The sequence below is a fragment of the Silurus meridionalis genome, chromosome 24, assembly GCF_014805685.1.
Source record: "Silurus meridionalis isolate SWU-2019-XX chromosome 24, ASM1480568v1, whole genome shotgun sequence".
NCBI lineage: Eukaryota > Metazoa > Chordata > Actinopteri > Siluriformes > Siluridae > Silurus > Silurus meridionalis.
The window spans coordinates 1,868,264-1,889,897 of NC_060907.1; the positions used below are offsets into that span (position 1 = coordinate 1,868,264).

General features: G+C 37.9%; 3 protein-coding genes across 14 annotated transcripts in view; all 3 read left to right on the forward strand.

Annotated features, from left to right (window-relative positions):
- The window catches only part of LOC124378402 (CMRF35-like molecule 5), a 129,226-nt gene extending 122,529 nt beyond the window's left edge, over nucleotides 1-6,697 (forward strand). For 4 of the 6 annotated variants that reach the window (XM_046838083.1, XM_046838086.1, XM_046838088.1 and 1 more), the window contains 2 exons: nucleotides 4,889-4,920; nucleotides 5,005-5,327. In XM_046838083.1, the coding sequence (XP_046694039.1) occupies nucleotides 4,889-4,920; nucleotides 5,005-5,157 (185 nt within the window). In that variant the 3' untranslated portion in view covers nucleotides 5,158-5,327. Of the gene's footprint in view, nucleotides 1-4,888; nucleotides 4,921-5,004; nucleotides 5,328-6,307 lie in introns of those variants that run through there. The other 2 variants (XM_046838084.1, XM_046838087.1) reach the window with 2 other exon arrangements.
- Nucleotides 1-11,209, forward strand: part of LOC124378409 (CMRF35-like molecule 5) — a 36,630-nt gene extending 25,421 nt beyond the window's left edge. Inside the window, exons 1-8 of one of the 5 annotated variants that reach the window (XM_046838102.1) lie at nucleotides 6,872-7,355; nucleotides 8,476-8,610; nucleotides 8,867-9,181; nucleotides 10,057-10,161; nucleotides 10,235-10,285; nucleotides 10,596-10,694; nucleotides 10,927-10,949; nucleotides 11,036-11,209. In XM_046838102.1, the coding sequence (XP_046694058.1) occupies nucleotides 8,571-8,610; nucleotides 8,867-9,181; nucleotides 10,057-10,161; nucleotides 10,235-10,285; nucleotides 10,596-10,694; nucleotides 10,927-10,949; nucleotides 11,036-11,200 (798 nt within the window). In that variant the 5' untranslated portion in view covers nucleotides 6,872-7,355; nucleotides 8,476-8,570 and the 3' untranslated portion in view covers nucleotides 11,201-11,209. Of the gene's footprint in view, nucleotides 1-3,407; nucleotides 3,727-6,871; nucleotides 7,356-8,475; nucleotides 8,611-8,866; nucleotides 9,182-10,056; nucleotides 10,162-10,234; nucleotides 10,286-10,595; nucleotides 10,695-10,926; nucleotides 10,950-11,035 lie in introns of those variants that run through there. The other 4 variants (XM_046838103.1, XM_046838100.1, XM_046838101.1 and 1 more) reach the window with 4 other exon arrangements.
- Nucleotides 11,210-12,866: 1,657 nt separating this feature from the next.
- Nucleotides 12,867-20,919, forward strand: LOC124378408 (CMRF35-like molecule 3). 3 transcript variants are annotated; one of them, XM_046838097.1, is made up of 9 exons: nucleotides 12,867-12,994; nucleotides 13,476-13,799; nucleotides 13,962-14,069; nucleotides 14,144-14,194; nucleotides 15,376-15,486; nucleotides 16,033-16,079; nucleotides 17,079-17,143; nucleotides 20,252-20,424; nucleotides 20,867-20,919. In XM_046838097.1, exons 1-9 carry the CDS (start codon nucleotides 12,955-12,957, stop codon nucleotides 20,884-20,886), a joined length of 939 nt encoding a protein of 312 aa, XP_046694053.1. In that variant the 5' UTR covers nucleotides 12,867-12,954; the 3' UTR covers nucleotides 20,887-20,919. The 3 variants fall into 3 exon arrangements, with proteins under 3 accessions (XP_046694053.1, XP_046694055.1, XP_046694052.1); XM_046838099.1 differs by lacking the exons at nucleotides 17,079-17,143; nucleotides 20,252-20,424; nucleotides 20,867-20,919 and adding exons at nucleotides 18,086-18,323; nucleotides 18,766-19,028; XM_046838096.1 differs by lacking the exons at nucleotides 17,079-17,143; nucleotides 20,252-20,424; nucleotides 20,867-20,919 and adding an exon at nucleotides 18,086-19,031.
- Nucleotides 20,920-21,634: the final 715 nt, after the last annotated feature.

A 21,634-nucleotide genomic window follows, 5' to 3' on the forward strand; every position in this document is an offset into this window, starting at 1 on the left:
GGTCATGGGCGGCCGAGGATCAATGATGCACGTGAGGAGCAAAGGCTTGTCCATTTGGTCCGATCCAAAAGATGAGCTTTTGTAGCTCAAACTGCTGAAGAAGTTCATGCTGTTGATGATCGACAGATGATTGTTTTAGCAGCAGCGCAAGTTAGCAGCGTAGCAATACCATGGTCACTCTTGAGCCCGTAAACAAGGCATTGAGGTAAAAATGTGAAAAAAACCATCAGACAACGTTTGTCTTTGAAAGTAGCTGAACATAGGTACATCTAAGATCACTCAAAAAGAGACTGTACACTGGACGACCGTTTGTTTGCAAACCTCAAATGCCTCTGACAGGCTGCAGAAGATTACTGGTCTATAAGATCAGAGAAAGACTCTGGATTTTTTTTAATGTCACTTTACATTTACATTCTTTTTATAATTTCTTTCTTTTTATGGGGTGATGAAAAATGAACTTTAGAAAACCTCTTCTGTTCAGGGTCAAAATGAATCATACTAATCATTGCTGTTTTGTTGACCACAAGACACACACTTACTGTACCTCATGCACTGGTGTACAAGTTGAAGTCTTCTCCTGGATCTCCCTCACTGTAGCTGCAGCAGCTTGGGTCTTGTCATGTGCTGCCTTCGTTGTATATGCGGTACCACAATCACCTTCCCCAGCTCCTCAAGGAAGATGCGCCTCTTGTACAGCTTTAAACGTTCCATTTGGAAAAAATCTCAGTTTAAATCACAAATGCGTTGTAGGTTGATACATCAGTCATGTTGTAAAAGATGACCAGCAGCCACTATTTGCTTTGTGCTGTAGGACCCCGTGACTTTATCCAAGTATCATGGTTTCTGCTCCTCTCTTGCGCTGATATTAGCATTTTTTTGCTAAATGAGCACAACATTTTTCTTCTGTAGAAACTAATGATCAAAGTTGTAGCTTGTGAAAAAATTGTCACGTTATGTTGTGCCCCTGATTCCTCTATGGGGTTCCTCCAACCGGCTTTCCAGTCTAAACCTTCAATGTAAAGCTGGTGTTTGCATCACATGCTGCCCAGATTGTTAAGCCATATTTATCCATATTTAACTCATATATTGCCTAAATGAGCAGCAACCCCTGAATGCCACTTGCCTTTCATCCACTGTGACATGAGGGTATGGGGTTGTAGAGTAGTGCAAGTTGCTCAACCCACTTGTCCTACATTATTCTAATAGCTATCAGCTTGTCTGTCTTCTGTCTGACAGCCCTTGATTGGATTACTCTGGAGGAAATATGCCAGGTATCCAGAGACATTGTGGCATAGAATAAAGCCTTGCCTGCATCAGCATCCCACAGACTGGCTGTTGATTTATGCTTAATTTACAGACCCCAGCCAGGCTGAGGACCCCTGGGAATGCATGTCAATGCATTTTATTTATCTAGAGTTCTGTCACACGAGTCACTGCCATTCTAGTGGCCCCTGGCACCATCTTTATTATGTTTTCTGCAGACAGTTTTCCTGACGCATATTAGGGGATAAACATTGTATTTTACAATTTGTTGATGTAAATGTTGTGCTTGGAGGAACTTAAATAGCAGTTTCTTCATTTGGTTCATAATCAGAATCATTAGATTCAGAATTTACGTCAAGATGGTCTACAGCGTCTACAGTCTACAGTGGCCATTCTCCACTGATTATTGATGGATCCTCAGTGGAGATCGTCAAGGGCACCAAATTCCTTGGTGTACATCTGGCGGAGAACCTCACCTGGTCACTCAACACCAGCTCCATCACCATGAAAGCCCAGTAGCGTCTCCCTGAGAAGGCTGAGGAAAGCCCATCTCTCTCCCCCCATCCTGATAATGTTCTACAGAGGGACCATTGAGAGCATCCTGAGCAGCTGCATCACTGCCTGGTTTGGGAACTGCACCGTCTCGGATCGCAAGACCCTACAGACGATTGTGAGGACAGCTGAGAAGAGCATCGGAGTCTCTCTCCCCTCTATTATGCACATTTTAAACAGCATTGTGGACGACCACACACACCCATCACACACACTCTTCACACTCCTGCCATCAGGAAAGAGGCTCCGAAGCATTTGGGCCGCCACATCAAGACTGTGCAACAGTATTTTCTGGCAAGCCATCAGGCTCCTCAATACACAGAACTGAAATGGATCTCACACACACACATACACACACACATACACATACAAACACACTCACTCAAATGTGTGTTACGAAACTGTACAACCTGAACTTAACACACACTCATTACTCATTACTCATCTCAATCTCAATCCATTACACCATCATTTATTTATTATTATTTATACTTAACTGCTTTATAATGTTTACATGCTGTCTTTTGCACCTCTTGACTGCTGCTGCTGCTGTTCTTCGCACTGCATTGTGTCTGTTTATATTTACTCCCAGTTATAATTTTTACAGTTCTCCTTGCACAGTACTGTATAATCAAAGTACACAGTAGGTTTACTGGTCGGCGCTATCTTGTGTTGTCTTGTGTTTAGTCTTGTGTTGTCTGTCTGTACTGTTTTTCATCTGCACTGTTTGCACTCGGTTGCACTCGATGCACTTTATGTAGCTTGTGTTGTGTTGTAATTCTATGTTGTTGTTTAGTGTAGCACCAGGGTTTTGGAGGAACATTGTCTCGTTTTTACTGTGTACTGTGTACCACTGTGTATAGTAGAAATGACAATAAAAGCCTCTTGACTTGAGCTTCAAACACATTTTCTTGTATTTTACTATCATGATTAAAAACGAGTTCCTGAGCCTCAGGTCTTTCAAAACAAATAGTCTTTGACACATCTGACCCCTTTATGCTTCCACTTTAACTGCTGGTTCAAATTGACCCAAACTTTATTTACATAATATAAATATCGAGGTTTAAACATGTGAAATGAACTATTTTAATTGTATATGTTGATTACACTAATTAAGCCAAGCAGAAGAAGTTTCATAGTAAAAAATACATTTAGCTTTTGTATTTTGTATTTTGTATTATTTTTACTTTAAAATCGGTCAATTTCACCCACAACATAACATGAGGATTAATATGATCTTACTCTACAGTTTATCATTAAATTACATCTTTGTATGCTCCTGATATGCGGTAAAAAAAAAAAAAATACGAGAGAGAGAGAGAGAGAGAGAGAGAGAGAGAGATGACAAAATATTTACAATAAAATATTGTACACAAGAGATGTACAATAAAACTGAATCTGAATCTGAATCATACACCTGCATGTTTTCTGCTAGTTTAGTATAACCTGCAGAACTGAGTGTACAAGACATATACTGTAAGGTCCAGGTGTAATTCTGAAGAAAGATGCAGATATAAATCCTATTTACTATAAACATGTGGCATTTAGCTCATTTTGTTGTGCCTAAATCAATACAGTTATTTTCTTTCCAGCTGGATCTGATGCTGTAACTACAGTAACTGGATACAGAGGAAGATCAGTTCAGATTAAATGTCCCTATGAATCTGGATATGAAAAACACAACAAGTATCTCTGCAGAGGAGAATGTCCATTGGCCTGCAAACAGAGATGTTCCTATTCAGTCTGGATCTCCTGCTGAAGACACCAGATTCTCTCTGTATGACAACACAACAGCCAAAATCTTCACCGTCACCATCACTGATCTGAGAGCAGAGGATGCAAACACTTACTGGTGTGGAATCGAGCAGCCAGGGATTGATAAATTCACAGAGATTCAACTGGTGATTATGGGTGAGTGTTACACAGAGGAGACGAAAATAATCTGCCCAAATAAATCAGTAATTATAAACACACTGTAATTGAGACTGATTGTTAAACCATTATGTTCAATGTTTGAATGTGTTGATACACACAATTTATACACACAAAGAACGTGTTCATGGTGTGAAAATATATTAATTTGGCAAAACGTTTGTTCTCTTTTTCACTTTTAAATTTGTCTGAAGGTTTTGCTTTGCCTGTGCATCACTTTTCTAAAATATTTACATTTTCAGAAGAAAAATAAATTAATAAATGCCTTTCCTTATTAAATTAAATATTCTTGAGTATTATTTACAATGTTTTGATCAAAGTTTAAGACTTCAATCTTTGTGGTCAGGACAAATTTCATTGGTACAAATAAATAGTTTGTTTCATAAATGCTCCTGATCTACTTAGTGATGCTGGTTAGTGTCCTGACAGATTCTGTGAGTACCATGGATTTCAGGACAGCAAATATTCCTTAGTTCCTGAATTTCACCACCAGACAACTAACAGCACTTTGATGTAATTTCCCTGTCTAGTGTCTATAGGCTCAGAGTGGCATGAAAGTGGTGTGGAAAGCCTGGGACACACCAAATCGAAGGTTGACCATCAAGCAATGTTGATGTCTCGAGTCTTCAGGAGTGCATGCACCTCACCAGTTATCCACAATCTTTAGTTAGTGATGTTATACAGAGAAAAGCCTGTATGTGATGCTGGAGTCACTGCATGTAGCTACAGACTGGACCAGAAAGACATCAGTTCGAGCTTCACTACTGAATATGATTCTGTTTTATTTTTAAAGACTGTGTGAAGCCGTGATAGGACATTTTTTTCAAGTCGAGTCAAGTCAAGAAGTTTTATTGTCATTTCAACCATATATAGCTGACGCAGTACACAGTGAAATGAAACAACGTTCCCCCAGAACCCTGGTGCTACATTAAACAACAGTCACAAAAACAGTAGTGTTGGTGAACATGATCCACATGCAGAGAACAACGTTTGTGACAGTTCATGAGGTGCAGTGGATTGTGGAAAATGTAGTCTGTGTCTCTCAGTGTGATCCTAACAGTGATATGTGATTGTCTTTATTTTAAAGTGTTTTATATTTTGTATTAAAGCAAACTGTGCTGATGTTCTCATCTCCCTGCAGGCCCTGTAACAGAGACACAATCTTCCAAAGAGGTACAAGACGATGGTTTGTTTCAGGTCGTATTTTCACAAACACTTTACTTACAAACATTCCAATAATTTTTTTTTTCATTTCAGACTAATGAAGATTATGTAAATGACCACAATGTACTCGCTCTCCAAGCAAGAGAAATACACAATTTACCTGAATCTGTCTACCAGAGTTTAGATCCAACCACTAACCAATCAGATTCACTCTACCAGACCCTGAACTCCACTAATAACAAATGAGATTCAGGATGATGTTGGTAATGTAAGAGGTCTGGAAGAAAACGTCATAGTGATTATCATTTTCTCACTTTATTTGTCTGGAAGGTTTTTGCTTTGCCTGTGCATCACTTTTCTAAAATATTTACATTTTCAGAAGAAAAATAAATTAATAAATGCCTTTCCTTATTAAATTAAATATTCTTGAGTATTATTTACAATGTTTTGATCAAAGTTTAAGACTTCAATCTTTGTGGTCAGGACAAATTTCATTGGTACAAATAAATAGTTTGTTTCATAAAATGCTCCTGATCTACTTCGCGGATGCTGGTTAGTGTCCTGACAGATTCTGTGAGTACCATGGATTTCAGGACAGCAAATATTCCTTAGTTCCTGAATTTCACCACCAGACAACTAACAGCACTTTGATGTAATTTCCCTGTCTAGTGTCTATAGGCTCAGAGTGGCATGAAAGTGGTGTGGAAAGCCTGGGACACACCAAATCGAAGGTTGACCATCAAGCAATGTTGATGTCTCGAGTCTTCAGGAGTGCATGCACCTCACCAGTTATCCACAATCTTTAGTTAGTGATGTTATACAGAGAAAAGCCTGTATGTGATGCTGGAGTCACTGCATGTAGCTACAGACTGGACCAGAAAGACATCAGTTCGAGCTTCACTACTGAATATGATTCTGTTTTATTTTTAAAGACTGTGTGAAGCCGTGATAGGACATTTTTTTCAAGTCGAGTCAAGTCAAGAAGTTTTATTGTCATTTCAACCATATATAGCTGACGCAGTACACAGTGAAATGAAACAACGTTCCCCCAGAACCCTGGTGCTACATTAAACAACAGTCACAAAAACAGTAGTGTTGGTGAACATGATCCACATGCAGAGAACAACGTTTGTGACAGTTCATGAGGTGCAGTGGATTGTGGGAAATGTAGTCTGTGTCTCTCAGTGTGATCCTGACAGTAATATTTGATTGTCTTCAATTTAAAGTGTTTTATATTTTGTATTAAAGCAAACTGTGCTGATGTTCTCATCTCCCTGCAGGCCCTGTAACAGAGACACAATCATCCAAAGAGGTACAAGACGATGGTTTGTTTCAGGTTGTATTTTCACAAACACTTTACTTACAAACATTCCAATAATTTTTTTTTTCATTTCAGACTAATCACGATTATGTAAATGACCACAATGTACTCGCCCTCCAAGCAAGAGAAAAACACAATTTACCTGAATCTGTCTACCAGAGTTTAGATCCAACCACTAACCAATCAGATTCACTTTACCAGACCCTGAACTCCACTAATAACCAATGAGATTCAGGATGATGTTGGTAATGTAAGAGGTCTGGGAGAAAATGTCATAGTTATTATCATTTCCTCACTTTTTTTGTCTGAAAGGTTTTTGCTTTGCCTGTGCATCACGTTTCAAAAATATTTACATTTTCAGAAAAAAAAAAAATAATAAATGCCTTTCCTTATTAAAATAAAGATTCTTGACCATCTATGTGGGTATTATTTACAATGTTTTGATCAAAGTTTAAGACTTCAATCTTTGTGGTCAGGACAAATTTAATTGGTACAAATAAATAGTTTTTTTCATGAAATGCTCCTGATCTACTTAGTGAATGCTGGTGAATGTCCTGACAGATTCTGTGAGTACCATGGATTTCAGGACAGCAAATATTCCTTAGTTCCTGAATTTCACCACCAGGCAACTAACAGCACTTTGATGTAATTTCCCTGTCTAGTGTCTATAGGCTCAGAGTGGCATGAAAGTGGTGTGGAAAGCCTGGGACACACCAAATCGAAGGTTGACCATCAAGCAATGTTGATGTCTCGAGTCTTCAGGAGTGCATGCACCTCACCAGTTATCCACAAAGTTGAACTGAGTGACACCAGACAGAAGACAGCTGATGGTCAACTAGTGTGTATGTTCTGTGCTTGTGTGAGAGCAGGTGGCAGTAGCCTGTATTTGGCATCAAAACAATGAAAGTGGAGGAGCCAGAACTGTAAATATATAACGCAAGCAGCATTTATGCCTGCCATGATCATTACCAACAAATTTGTGTAGTTTTTGTTCAACATTGCTTGATGGCCAACCATCGAATTGGTGTGGAAATCCTGAGACACACCAAGTCCCAGGCATGATGGAAAAGCAGTGGATGCAATGTGAGGGCATGCTGATCCACGACTATGCATGGTTTCTCAGGTCAGTGTCAAGGAAAGACGTGTGTGTGTGTGTGTGTGTGTGTGTGTGTGTGTGTGTGTGTGTGTCTGCATGCCCTGGCATGAGTACAGGGAAGGAAAGTGTCGACAGGAATACATAAATAATTAATTAAAGCTCTGCCTGGAAATTATTATGTTACTGTGACATAAAAGGAACTTTAGCGGGTAAAGATGAGACCACGTGCTGGACATCAGACAACACGTTAGCCCACCGAGACCAGCACTCATGAGTGGTGTCTGACAGTCTTTTATGATTTGGTGTAATACAATAAAATACAAAAACGTGCTTCCGGTCCTTCAATATCTGTGGCGGCCGTATTGGAAGGCTGTGGTGATGGTTGGTAGTTGGGAGTTTCCAGCAGACTCTGACCTGACATACAGAATCTACACTCACATTTATTTTCACTTTTAATTTTTCACATTAACATGGCAAAAGTTCACTTTTCAAATCAAATTCCAAAAGACTTTAGTTTCAGTTTACAGGTATTGGTGAAATAATTAGTCAATTCATGGCTAATTCTTACATCTGTCTCCCAAGGTGTTGTGTAGATTGAGTTGCTCCGGATTTGGGCATCTGTGAAATTCCACAAATAATTGCAATGCTTTATGTACAGCTGTACAAGTTGTTTTGCTAATTTAACTTCACACTCTGCTCTTTCTTATAGAATGCAAAAACGTTATATGCAACCTTATATAACACAACCCCTGTACAGTATGTTTCTATTGTATGCCGTGTTCACCCAAGTTTTGGTTTTGATTTACTTTGTCTTCTAGGGGGGTATGTGGGGGTCTTTATTCACATACTGTTACAGTAAACAGTGACAGGAAGCTGTTAATAATGTAAGCTGTATGCTGATAAAAGCGACATTGTTCACTAACTTACCACCAAGCGAGAGTAAATAAAACACAATTAAGATTGCAGTTCACGTTGCATTACACAACTCTAATCTTTAATAGTTTAGAATCAGACATATCTTTATATCTTGAAAAGCATTTTTTTGCAGCAGCAGCATTTGGCATTTTACACCAACACTTCCTGAGTGGTTTTCTGTCACAGGAAGTGGTAATAAATGTGACCACTTGTTCTTTTGCCCCCAAAATAGAGACACAGCAGAGTCATTAAGGTAGAGAGAATGAGGAAGTAGAAGAAGCATTTTATTAATTTGTTCTCAAGAAGGCATTTGAGACTGAACTTAGAATGAAGATCATTCTCCTTTTCACATTCTTCCTGATTAACGGTGAGTAAACACACTTCAAAATGAACATCAACATCAACATTAAAGCTTTGCAGTAATGGACATTAACAGCTTGATAGAAATTTTTGAAGACTTCCTAGTTTTCTTACATGAATGTCATGTATAAATGTCCATGTTCAGCTGTATAGGATCATCTATGTACATAGTTTGTACCTGGCTCTTCTCTTACACTTATCACAATAAATACACTTAAATATTCCTGGATAGTGAATTAATTTCACTGTATTTCATTCTCCAGCTGGATCTGATGCTGTAACTACAGTAACTGGATACAGAGGAAGATCAGTTGAGATTAAATGTCTCTATGATCCTGGATATGAAGAATACACAAAATATCTCTGCAGAGGTGAATGTACTGACTGGATAAATGTTTTGGTTAAATCTGGATCTCCTGCTGAAAACACCAGATTCTCTCTGTACGACAACACAATAGCCAGGATCTTCACCGTCAATATCACTGATCTGAGAACAGAGGATAAAGACACTTACTGGTGTGGGATCGAGCGAACAGGGATTGATATTTACACAGAGCTTCAACTGCTGGTTAAACTGGGTGAGTGAAAACTTAATTATTAAACCACCATGTACATTGTAGATGAAACCTCATTTATTAAGTGGAAATTAGAAGTACCATGAAGGAATTTGGTGATTTATAGAGTATCCTCCCCTCCCTGGATAGCTTCGTTAATGGAACAGAGGGTACCTTAGCGGTGTTAGGAGTTAGAGGAGTTGTTAGGATGCAATTACTCCAGAGGAGGAGAGTAAGAGGAGAGTGTATACAGTTCATCTGGAAGGTATTCACAGTCCTTTTTTTTCACATTGTTATATTATAGCTTTATTTAAAAATAGATTACATTCATTTTTCCCCTCAAAGTTCTACAAACAAAACCCCATAATGACAAAGTGAAAGAAGTTTGTTTGAGGTTTTTGCAAATTTGTTAAAAATAAAAACTGATTAGAGTCCACCTGTGGTAAATTTAAATGACTGAACAAGATTTGGAAAGGCACACACCTGTCTATATGAGTTCACAGATCTGGTTAGAGGAACACAAAGATTTCTTGCAGAATTGAAGGTCCCAATGAGCACATTGACCTCCATCATCCTTAAATGCAAGAAGTGTGGAGCCACCAAGACTCTAGCATTTCTCTGTAGAGAGAGGAGATCCATCCAGAAGAATAACCTTCTCTGCAGCACTCCACCAATCAGGCCTGTATGGTAGAGTTGTCAGAAGGAAGCCACTCTTCAGTAAAAGGCACATGACTGTCCAAGTTGTGATTTAATAATGTGCACATGAAAATATCAGATAATCTTTAATAATCCTGGCCAGAAGATTGATAAATGAAGCTCAAATTGTGGATTATAAACCTAGAAATTGTAAACTGAATGGAAAGAGAACCTGAATTGTAGCTTGTTTTCTGTTCTCTCAGATGATCCTGCCAGCAGTACTGTCTCACAGTCCACACACACCACATACTCAACTTCATCACCTATCACAAGTCCATCAGTGGATTCTGAGACTCCTCCAGCTACAAGTAAAAACGTTTTATCTAAGCTTTTCTTTGCTATATTTCTGTCATGTCATTCATCATGTCTCATATTTTTCAGTTGCTCCATTAAACACAGTTCAACACCAAACCACTGCTCCCTCAAAAAATGGTATGTAGACCTGCATCTACACTGTAAAGGACCACCAACACTCATCTTTTCACTATGTAAATTAGACTTGCATGAGAATGACATTGCATGAGCATGTACATCACATCACTGTTTTGCTCAGCACTCCGCAGACTAAAAATAAAACAAAGATAAAGCTTCATATCCATGATGTTTTGGTGACCCACTCAGTTTAAAAGCAAGTACACATTTTGCAAATTGCTTCACATTTCTAAGGGTTCCACCTGAAACATGGCCATTTTTACATATAGTTTGAATGTTTATGATCCTGGTAAATGTTTGTCCTTTACAGATGTTCCAGATTTTGCTACCCACCTCCTGATCAGTACAGGTGCAGTCGTGTTCACTGTTGCTGTAATTATAGCAGTCTACTGCAAAAGTAAAGGTCGAGGTAAAAACCACTTGAAATTTTTGTTACCTCATGATGACCTGCTTTAAATACACATACAGTCACATGTTCTATATCTACTCAAAAGAGGCGATGACACTCAATTGATTTCTTTTTAACCTAAATGACGGATTACTGATATAATTTGCGTGAACACAAAGCTGGAATAAACTCTGTTTTTCCTTTAAAATGCAAAACACAGCCTAACATTGTTTTCCTTCTCATGTCACTACAGGACCCGTAACATCTTCAAAGGAGGTACCCACCAATGATTTGCTCCTGATATTACTTTCAGAAACACTTCACTTACAAACATTTTAATTGAGTTTTGTTTTCCATTTCAGACAAGTGATGTTTATGAAAATTACCTAAATTTCAAACATCTGCAAGCAAAAGCATGCAAGAGTCCAGACTCTACCACCGACCAATCAAACCATCAGAATTCGACCTTTACTGATATCCAATCAAATCCAGTCTATCAGAATCTGTCCTTCCATTATAAAAAATAAGATTGAAATGCTGTAGCAGTGTTTATTGGTTCCCCAGCAGACATTTTGCCAGGCCTGTGGGTTAATCACTTGCTGTAGATTTTTTATGTCTGTTTTTAAATTAAAATGTTACTTGATGTAATCTCCAATAAATCAACCAACATATAATGGCAAATCTGCATGTAACAATGCTGTACCTACAATAATATATATATATTTTTTTATTTTTTTTTTGTAAATCAACTTCTTGTTCTTTTAATTCATCTTGTCTTTAAATTACTAACATCACATTATTTATATGTAATATGCCAACAAGAACATTGAGACCTCAGCTTCCAGGTTGTTCTACCATCTTCCTCAGTGTTACTGCCCCCTTCAGGCAAGCAGCAAGAATATGATGGATGTTAATTATCCGGCTCATTAATTCCTCTTGCATGATATCAGGCTTCTATTTGAAGCACAAACCATTAAAGTCATCAGCAAAACCCCTGGCTTTGGTCTTAGCATCCTGAGATTGCCTTCTACCTTTCCTTTGCAATCCTCAGGTAGAAAAGGAGACATATATACATCATACACTTTTTACACCTTCCATCAACACAGCAGGGGTCTGAACAATGTGCTCTGGTTCCCTTTACTTTAGCATTCGTAAAGGGGGGGTTAGGCCCCGTATGAGTGACGGCCAGAGAATCACTGCCTATACTTAACTCAAAACTCTATCCATGTGTGTAACAAGGCAAGGTTTCTGTTCAAATGTAAGTGATATATCATACAAAATAAAACACAGTATTACCAGATGCCCCCAAAACACCTACAGTCCTTCCTGCTGTGTTAATTGTCCCAGCTAGAAGTATGTACAACAATTACTGTCTTTACTGGGGCACCTTCACCAGACCAGTATTCCCAAGTAAATCCTTGGGTAAGATCCTCCATATACAACACGAAAAGGAAGCATATTTTCACGTTGTAATTCCACAGCAGCAAAATGTATTTTCTTGTCCTTCCAATTTTGTTATAGACCAAAAGGACTGCTCAGAAGACATGCATGTGGGTTCTTTGAATCAAAATCAGACCAGGGACTTTTCCTGCAGGAATCATAATGGCATAATGGCAGATGGAACAGAACTCCATGGCCATGGCCTGTGACCTGCTCTTGTCTGGTCTATATGTGTTTTCCTGCACCTGTTTGGAAATGATCTAGGAAACATTCTGAATGTTACATGACTGTGTGAATGAATTATGCTCAGTGTAGCGTCATGATATCTACAATCCTGTCAAAATCCTCCTCTGTCTGCCTTGTGTTTGTAGATTACATTCGGAGAACATTGCAGTGTTTTGTTCCTTGTCCACTAGAAGGCAGTACTATCGCAACTAAACTATTACATTTAGCAGTGCCAGGTAGCTGCTCATGAATGGTGTCTGGTGATACACCTGAGCGTGAGACACACTCATGAACACTCCACTTAATCCTGGAGTAAATCTAGTTCACTCAAATAACACAAACATTGCTTTTACATGAATAAAAACGACTTTGTACACGAACTCCCCACCAACACAAAGCACATTTGAGATTACAGTTCACACTGCAGTGCAGCATTTCTCATAGGCACTTCCTGGGTGGTTTCCTATCACAAAAAGTGGAAGTGGACATGAGGTCATTTATGCCTTCAGCACACAAATACACACTGTACAGTCACCAAAAACAGAGTGAGTGAAGAAGTGGAAGAAAACGAACAAAGCATTTCTTTATTCGTTCTGAGAAGGAGCTTTCACTTAAAATGAAAATCTTTCTTCTTTTCACCTTCTGCCTGATTGCAGGTAAGTAAAAGCACATTATCATCAGCATCAACATTAAAGCTTTGCACTGATGGACATTTATAGCTTGATAGATCTTTTATCAGGGCAGCTGAGGCTTCCTGTTTACCACAAAAACACTTTTAGTAACCTACGCATGGCAACATCTACATGTTAACTTGTGAAATAAATTGTAAAGCATATTTTAATATAATACCTGAAAAGATTGTGTTTAATGGTCACTGTTAATGGTTTCAGTTCAGGCGGCTTTCATTCTCATCTTTCTTCTTGTGGTTAAACACAAAATGTGCAGTGAGAAGAAAACCCATATTTAATAAGATCTATGATTTATATTATTATTCTGTGTGTATGCAATTTAATCTTCTGTTCCTGCCTTTTGTTTCATTTGTCACAATGTTTGCATTAAAATATGTCTAAATACTGAGCTTATATGTTGCACAATCATCCTGGATCTTATTTCATTCCACTGTATTTTATTCTCCAGCTGGATCTGATGATGTAACTACAGTAACTGGATACAGAGGGAGATCAGTTCAGATTAAATGTCCCTATGAATCTGGATATGAAGAAAACAACAAGTATCTCTGCAGAGGTGAATGTCCCCATTGGCCTGCAACCAAAGACATTCCTGTTCAGTCTGGATCTCCTGCTGAAGACACCAGATTCTCTCTGTATGACGACACAACAGCCAAAATCTTCACCATCAACATCACTGATCTGAGAGCAGAGGATGCAAACACTTACTGGTGTGTGGTACAGCAGAAAGGGCCTAATATTTACACAAAGCTTCAACTGCTGGTTAAAACGGGTGAGTGTTTCACAGAGGAGACTAAAAGAATATATTATAAATTCATCACCATGTACAATGTTTCAGGTTTAAAAACTTCAAATTGATAATCAGTTCATGGATCTTTAACCTGACAAATTTGAACTGTATGGGATTAAAAAATGGATTGTTTCTATCTTCCAGATGATTCTGCTAACAGTACTGCTTCACCCACCACACACTCCACTTCAACAAGTCCATCAGTGCATGCTGAGATCACACGTACATCATCATCCTCAACAATAACAGCAGGTACGGACTTTTTGCCTGACCTCCTCTTTATCACATTTCTCCCACATCATTCATGTCTCCCTTTTTCATTTCAGCTAATTTGCTAAATGATGCTAAAGACCCAACCATCGCTTCTGTACCTCAGAGTATGTATGCAAAAAATTAGAGTATTTAATCCTTTATATAAATTCTTCTACATGACACATAGAACACGGAGCAAAACGCTACATGAGAGATGACTTCAGCTGTGGTGATGGTGGTAAATATTTAAAGCATAATTCTACATCCTGTGGTTTAGCGATGGACAGGAAGTGACTTAAGCTTTTATTCTCACCACACTCACAATACCCACAATTTTAACCACTGCATTTTACACTGCAGACTGTATTTGTGCCAAATTAAGAGAAATTAGATAAATAATATCAAGAATTTTCCCATATTGGGACTGTACACATGCAGGATCTCTTCTACTTCCACATATGAACTCATCCAGAACCACTTCCAGTTATTTCATTTATACTGCTGAGCAGTTGAGGGTTAAGGATCTGGTTTAAGGGCCATGCAGTGGCAGATTAATGGAGCTGGGATCTAAACATGACCTTCCGAATCAGAAGTCCAACAATCCAGTACACCACCACTTTCAGTTTAAATCTATATTGGGTGCACTTCCTTTACTGTTGTTTGTCTGTGCAGGTGTGAACGTTTCTGTGTCTGGTTTGAAAACATGCCTCATAAAATCCAACTATTTTTTAGATAGATAGATAAATAGATGGATGGATGGGCAATAACTCAGGGTTTAGTTCAATGTTTTCCACCTCAGTTTGGTCTAAAAATACTAATTAAAATGTAACTTCTTGGGTTATGCATATTGGGTAATTACATGGATTCTTTGTTTGATTTATGGTTTAATTTAGTAACATAATCAACACATGTTGGTTTTGATCTTCTGCTCCCATGGAGACATTTTTAGTGGCTCAGCTTCTAATAGACAAAAAATTCAAACTAATGATCAAAAGAGAAAATCACATGTTTTTTGGCAGCTTTACGCAATACCATGTTATAAAAAAGACAATTCAGTTCTTCAGTCAGCTCTGTTTCCTCATTCAGGCCAGTAGTCTATTTATAGACACATGAACACAATCCACTGTCTGAAGGCCACAACAACAACATCTAGAATTTCACTTTCACTTTCACTTGCACAAACACACACACGCGCACACACACGCACACGCACACACACACACACACACACACACACACACTTTTTCAGTTAAAATCAGAAAATGGTTTGAATGTGACTCTCATTATGATCGTGTTTTCCTTTCAGAATTTCCAACTTCTGCTTTCATCATTGCAGTATCTGTGCTCCTAGAGCTGCTTCTTATTGCCATTTTATTCACTTTCAGTGTACAGAGGAAAAAAAAGACGATGACACAAGGTACAGCAATCAATCACATTTTCACTTATTATTTCAACTGTTATTGATAGTATGATAAATAAAATGCAGAAAATGATTGTTATAATATTTCAAATAAAAATACACTGTATGTAGAAATTTAAAGTCCTGGGGAATGTGTACACATCATTTGACCTTTAAAAGAGACTAAATGATTTCTGCATAGATTTCTGACAAAAAATCATTTCCCACCATTCTGATGATTCTTTTCATCAGGATTTAGCTGAATGAAATCCCGACACTATAAAAGGTTTCACCTCTGGTAACTAGTGAAATAAACAAGCAAACTAAAGTTGATATCTAGTTAAGTAACATTGCTAGCTGCTCTGCTCTCCTGGAACCACAATGGACCACATTAAATTCGTAAGACAGAACAATTCCCCCTAGTGGACAGATGTGTACCTGCATGAGGTCATAAATAAAAATTCATTTTGTTACTCATTTGTTTATATTTTAATAATATATTTATATAATCATATATATGTTATAATGTGTTGTTCATAAAAATGTTCTTTTCCCAATTCCTAGCCTCGTTTTCAGCCCTGTCTCCACACAGCTCCTCAGACATCTTTATGGTGAGTTGTTTCTCAAAAACTGTCTTTGCTTCCAACAAAACCACAGAAATAAATGTTTGCAGCCACATCTGATGTACTGCACTAAACCAGACATTACCATTAGCTGATCTGCTGTTTACATTTCTATATAAACTGGGTGACTCGGTCCATGCTAGATTTGAACTCAGGCCTCAGTGTACAGTAGTGTGGGGCAAACCTGTGAGCAACACACTAGAATAGACAGGAAGAGTGTTATTAGTGCCTGAACTGTAGACTGACGACGTCTGATGCCTGATTCCCTTATTACAGCAAATCTAAATGAACTAATGAAGCAAAGCAAGTGAGAACAGGAACAATACATTTAGGATTGGTACCTGGAACTAACCAGGAAACAAAACATTGGGAAAAATAATCCAATGGCTTGTACACCAGTACAGAGGAAAGACTCAGGGAATGTTCTAGTTATTAAAATACTAATCTCAGCTATTTTTTAGCCACATAGCATTAACCCAAGACTGACTGGTTTAACAAACTTCAAGCAACTCTTACACAGTAATGTCTTCAGGTGCAGTTAGTTGGTACTAATTACTCAGAGACAGCTTTGTCTCCCTCTAGTGGCAAAGCTACCTCTAATTAACACACCCACACTGTCCACTTTATTAGGTGCAGTTATCCAGAAGAGCTAAAGTTCACATGCAATGTTTATCAGAATGTGAAAAAAAATGAGATCACAGTGGGTTTAACTGTGGAATTATTGTTGATACCAGATGAATTAGGTTTGGGTTTTTCACAAATGGCTGATGATCTGAGATTTTCACACACAACCATCTCTAGAGATTACACAGAATTGTGTAAAAAACAAACACACATTGAGTGACAGTTCTGTAGAAGGAAATGTCTTGTGGATGGAAAATGGCCTTTAGAATTTCATCTGTTTTACCTAAAACTCATTCAATAATAATTACATTTCTGTTTTTAGGACATGATTTGATTTCAGTTTCTTATTCTACTTCTGATCAGGTTCCATGTCCTGTTTCTGAAAATGAGGAGGTTTCAAACAGTCTTTACTCTGCTGTACAACTTCCCTCAGCCACATCTGATGTACTGCACTAAACCAGACATTACCATTAGCTGATCTGCTGTTTACATTTCTATATAAACTGGGTGACTCGGTCCATGCTAGATTTGAACTCAGGCCTCAGTGTACAGTAGTGTGGGGCAAACCTGTGAGCAACACACTAGAATAGACAGGAAGAGTGTTATTAGTGCCTGAACTGTAGACTGACGACGTCTGATGCCTGATTCCCTTATTACAGCAAATCTAAATGAACTAATGAAGCAAAGCAAGTGAGAACAGGAACAATACATTTAGGATTGGTACCTGGAACTAACCAGGAAACAAAACATTGGGAAAAATAATCCAATGGCTTGTACACCAGTACAGAGGAAAGACTCAGGGAATGTTCTAGTTATTAAAATACTAATCTCAGCTATTTTTTAGCCACATAGCATTAACCCAAGACTGACTGGTTTAACAAACTTCAAGCAACTCTTACACAGTAATGTCTTCAGGTGCAGTTAGTTGGTACTAATTACTCAGAGACAGCTTTGTCTCCCTCTAGTGGCAAAGCTACCTCTAATTAACACACCCACACTGTCCACTTTATTAGGTGCAGTTATCCAGAAGAGCTAAAGTTCACATGCAATGTTTATCAGAATGTGAAAAAAAATGAGATCACAGTGGGTTTAACTGTGGAATTATTGTTGATACCAGATGAATTAGGTTTGGGTTTTTCACAAATGGCTGATGATCTGAGATTTTCACACACAACCATCTCTAGAGATTACACAGAATTGTGTAAAAAACAAACACACATTGAGTGACAGTTCTGTAGAAGGAAATGTCTTGTGGATGGAAAATGGCCTTTAGAATTTCATCTGTTTTACCTAAAACTCATTCAATAATAATTACATTTCTGTTTTTAGGACATGATTTGATTTCAGTTTCTTATTCTACTTCTGATCAGGTTCCATGTCCTGTTTCTGAAAATGAGGAGGTTTCAAACAGTCTTTACTCTGCTGTACAACTTCCCTCAGCCCCGTCTGAGATTTACTCCAACACTGGATTACCCACAATTCCCTCTGATCCTTCACCACCTGTTTATGCTGCAATAAAACGCCCAGCACATCAGGACGTCTACTCCACAGCTCAGTTACCCTCTGATTCATCAGTCAGTGCTGCTCAGTCATCAGATAAAAAATCAGGTGAAAGTATAAAATACGCAACAGTGAGTTTTGACAGCAGTTTGAATGGTGCAGCTCCAACACTGATCTCCAAAAACCAGAACCTCTCATGTGATTATGCGTCTGTTACCATCACTAAATGAGGCTAGTTAAAGTACATTATGTTGCTAAAAGTGGAAAATTTTTGACAATTAGCTGTTATGAGAGGAACACAACATCTGGCTCATGCTGTTACATAGAAATAATTAAATTTGGGGTGATAATAGCTCCATAAACGCCATCATCACACAATCCTATCACTCAGTTTTTTATAGTAAACAGAAAGAAAAACATGGTGAAAAAAAAAATTGTAAATAAGTTGCAATAAAAGACCCTTTGCATGAAAAGCTTTAGATACCGTAGTCTAACACCATTTTGAACTTCATTTGACCTTCATTTTGTCTGTGTTTTTCTGTTTATGCAGAATTTCAGTATACAGTATAATCTGCTTAAGAAGAGAAGTGAAAAGATTTAGATTCAGTGTTGTGTAGGTCTGGTCTCTCTAAGCTAATAAAACCTTGTTTTTGGAAAAGATGTTATGACTTCTCATTAAATTCCCAGCACACTTGTGCTCATGAGACTCGATTGTCTCGTCCAAAACTAATCACGTCCTCAACCATGACCTTTTTATTTAACGCCCACTGACACATAAAACTAAAAGATCATAATGTTTGGGGGAACATTAAGGTCAGCTGAACTTGTAAAAAATAAGATGACTTTTCCAAAAATACAAATATATTATAATTTGGGAATATGCTGCTGACGTCCACTAGAGGGCCTTAGAGACATTTTAGCACTTTTGACTCCTCGTTATACACTGTGTAGACATTAATTAGAATACAGTCGCATTATCATCTAAATGAGACCAAAAAAACTCATAATGAATAATTACACTGTCAGTACTCCAACAATCAACGTGTGAAAGAAAGACACGACTTCACACGAACAGAAACGTGTCAATGATTACAGAACTTGAAGGTGTTTTTTTAAGAGCAGCACCATCAGCATCTACAATCAGGTCCAATGACTCTTATTTTCCTTCTCGGATTATTTCCTACATTATTTTGGCAAAAGTTTGTGGACACCTGGTCATAAGTACGGTATGTGCTTTTTGAGCATCGCACTCTCTCTCTCCACTCTTCTAGCAAGATGTTCCACAAGATTTTGGAGTGTTTTTGTGGTCATTTGTATTCATCAGCTACAAGGTTGTTAGTAAATTCAGGCACTGATGTAGGTGAGGTGAGAAGGCCTGGGGTGCAGTCAGCATTCCAGTCTATTGCAAAGGTGTTCAGTAGGGTTGAGGTCAAAGATCTATAGCAGGCCACTCAAGATATTTCTCTCCAAGCCATGTAAAGCAGATCTTCGTGGAGATGGCTTTGTGCATAGGGGCATTACCATGCTGGTACAGGTTTGGATTTCTAAGTTCAACTGAACAAAGTTTTAACATATTAAAGACGTCCTGTGCAATTGTGTGCCTCCAGGTTTGTGGAAACAGTTTGGGGAAGATCAGATGTCCCAATACACACTGATGAGACAGTTGCAGGGTGAAAAACACAGAAATACATTTAAATGTAGAATATAATATTATAAAGAATATAATAAAACTAATATTAAAACATTTTAATATACAAGATAATGTTTTACACTTAAAAAGACGTTTGAAAGTTTTCACAAAAATAAAGATTTCTTCATAACCTTCACATACAACATTTCACAAATGCACTTCCTGAGGAGTTTGCAGGGTTTTTTCTTTCACCAAAAGTGGAAGTGGATGTCGCTTTCAGCACACTCACACAGACACCACGCAGACAGAGACGGTGAGGAAGTGCAGGCTGTCCAACAAGATTCTTTTATCCTGTTTCTGAAAATGAGGAGGTTTCAAACAGTCTTTACTCTGCTGTACAACTTCCCTCAGCCCCGTCTGAGATTTACTCCAACACTGGATTACCCACAATTCCCTCTGATCCTTCACCACCTGTTTATGCTGCAATAAAACGCCCAGCACATCAGGACGTCTACTCCACAGCTCAGTTACCCTCTGATTCATCAGTCAGTGCTGCTCAGTCATCAGATAAAAAATCAGGTGAAAGTATAAAATACGCAACAGTGAGTTTTGACAGCAGTTTGAATGGTGCAGCTCCAACACTGATCTCCAAAAACCAGAACCTCTCATGTGATTATGAATCTGTTACCATCACTAAATGAGGCTAGTTAAAGTACATTATGTTGCTAAAAGTGGAAAATTTTTGACAATTAGCTGTTATGAGAGGAACACAACATCTGGCTCATGCTGTTACATAGAAATAATTAAATTTGGGGTGATAATAGTTCCATAAACGCCATCATCACACAATCCTATCACTCAGTTTTTTATAGTAAACAGAAAGAAAAACATGGTGAAAAAAAAAATTGTAAATAAGTTGCAATAAAAGACCCTTTGCATGAAAAGCTTTAGATACCGTAGTCTAACACCATTTTGAACTTCATTTGACCTTCATTTTGTCTGTGTTTTTCTGTTTATGCAGAATTTCAGTATACAGTATAATCTGCTTAAGAAGAGAAGTGAAAAGATTTAGATTCAGTGTTGTGTAGGTCTGGTCTCTCTAAGCTAATAAAACCTTGTTTTTGGAAAAGATGTTATGACTTCTCATTAAATTCCCAGCACACTTGTGCTCATGAAACTTGATTGTCTCATCCAAAACTACTTACCTCATCAACCATGCCCTTTTTATTTATCACCCACTGACACATAAAACTAAAAGATCATAATGTTTGGGGGAACATTAAGGTCAGCTGAACTTGTAAAAAATAAGATGACTTTTCCAAAAAATACAAATATATTATAATTTGGGAATATGCTGCTGACGGCCACTAGAGGGCCTTAGAGACATTTTAGCACTTTTGACTCCTCGTTATACACTGTGTAGACATTAATTAGAATACAGTCGCATTATCATCTAAATGAGACCAAAAAAACTCATAATGAATAATTACACTGTCAGTACTCCAACAATCAACGTATGAAAGAAAGACACGACTTTACACAAACAGAAACGTGTCAATGATTACAGAACTTAAAGGTGTTTTTTTAAGAACAGCACCATCAGCATCTACAACCAGGTCCAATAACTCTTATTTTCCTTCTCGGATTATTTCCTACATTATTTTGGCAAAAGGTTGTGGACACCTAGTCATAAGTACGGTATGTGCTTTTTGAGCATCACACTCTCTCTTTCCACTCTTCTAGCAAGATGTTCCACAAGATTTTGGAGTGTTTTGTGGTCATTTGTATT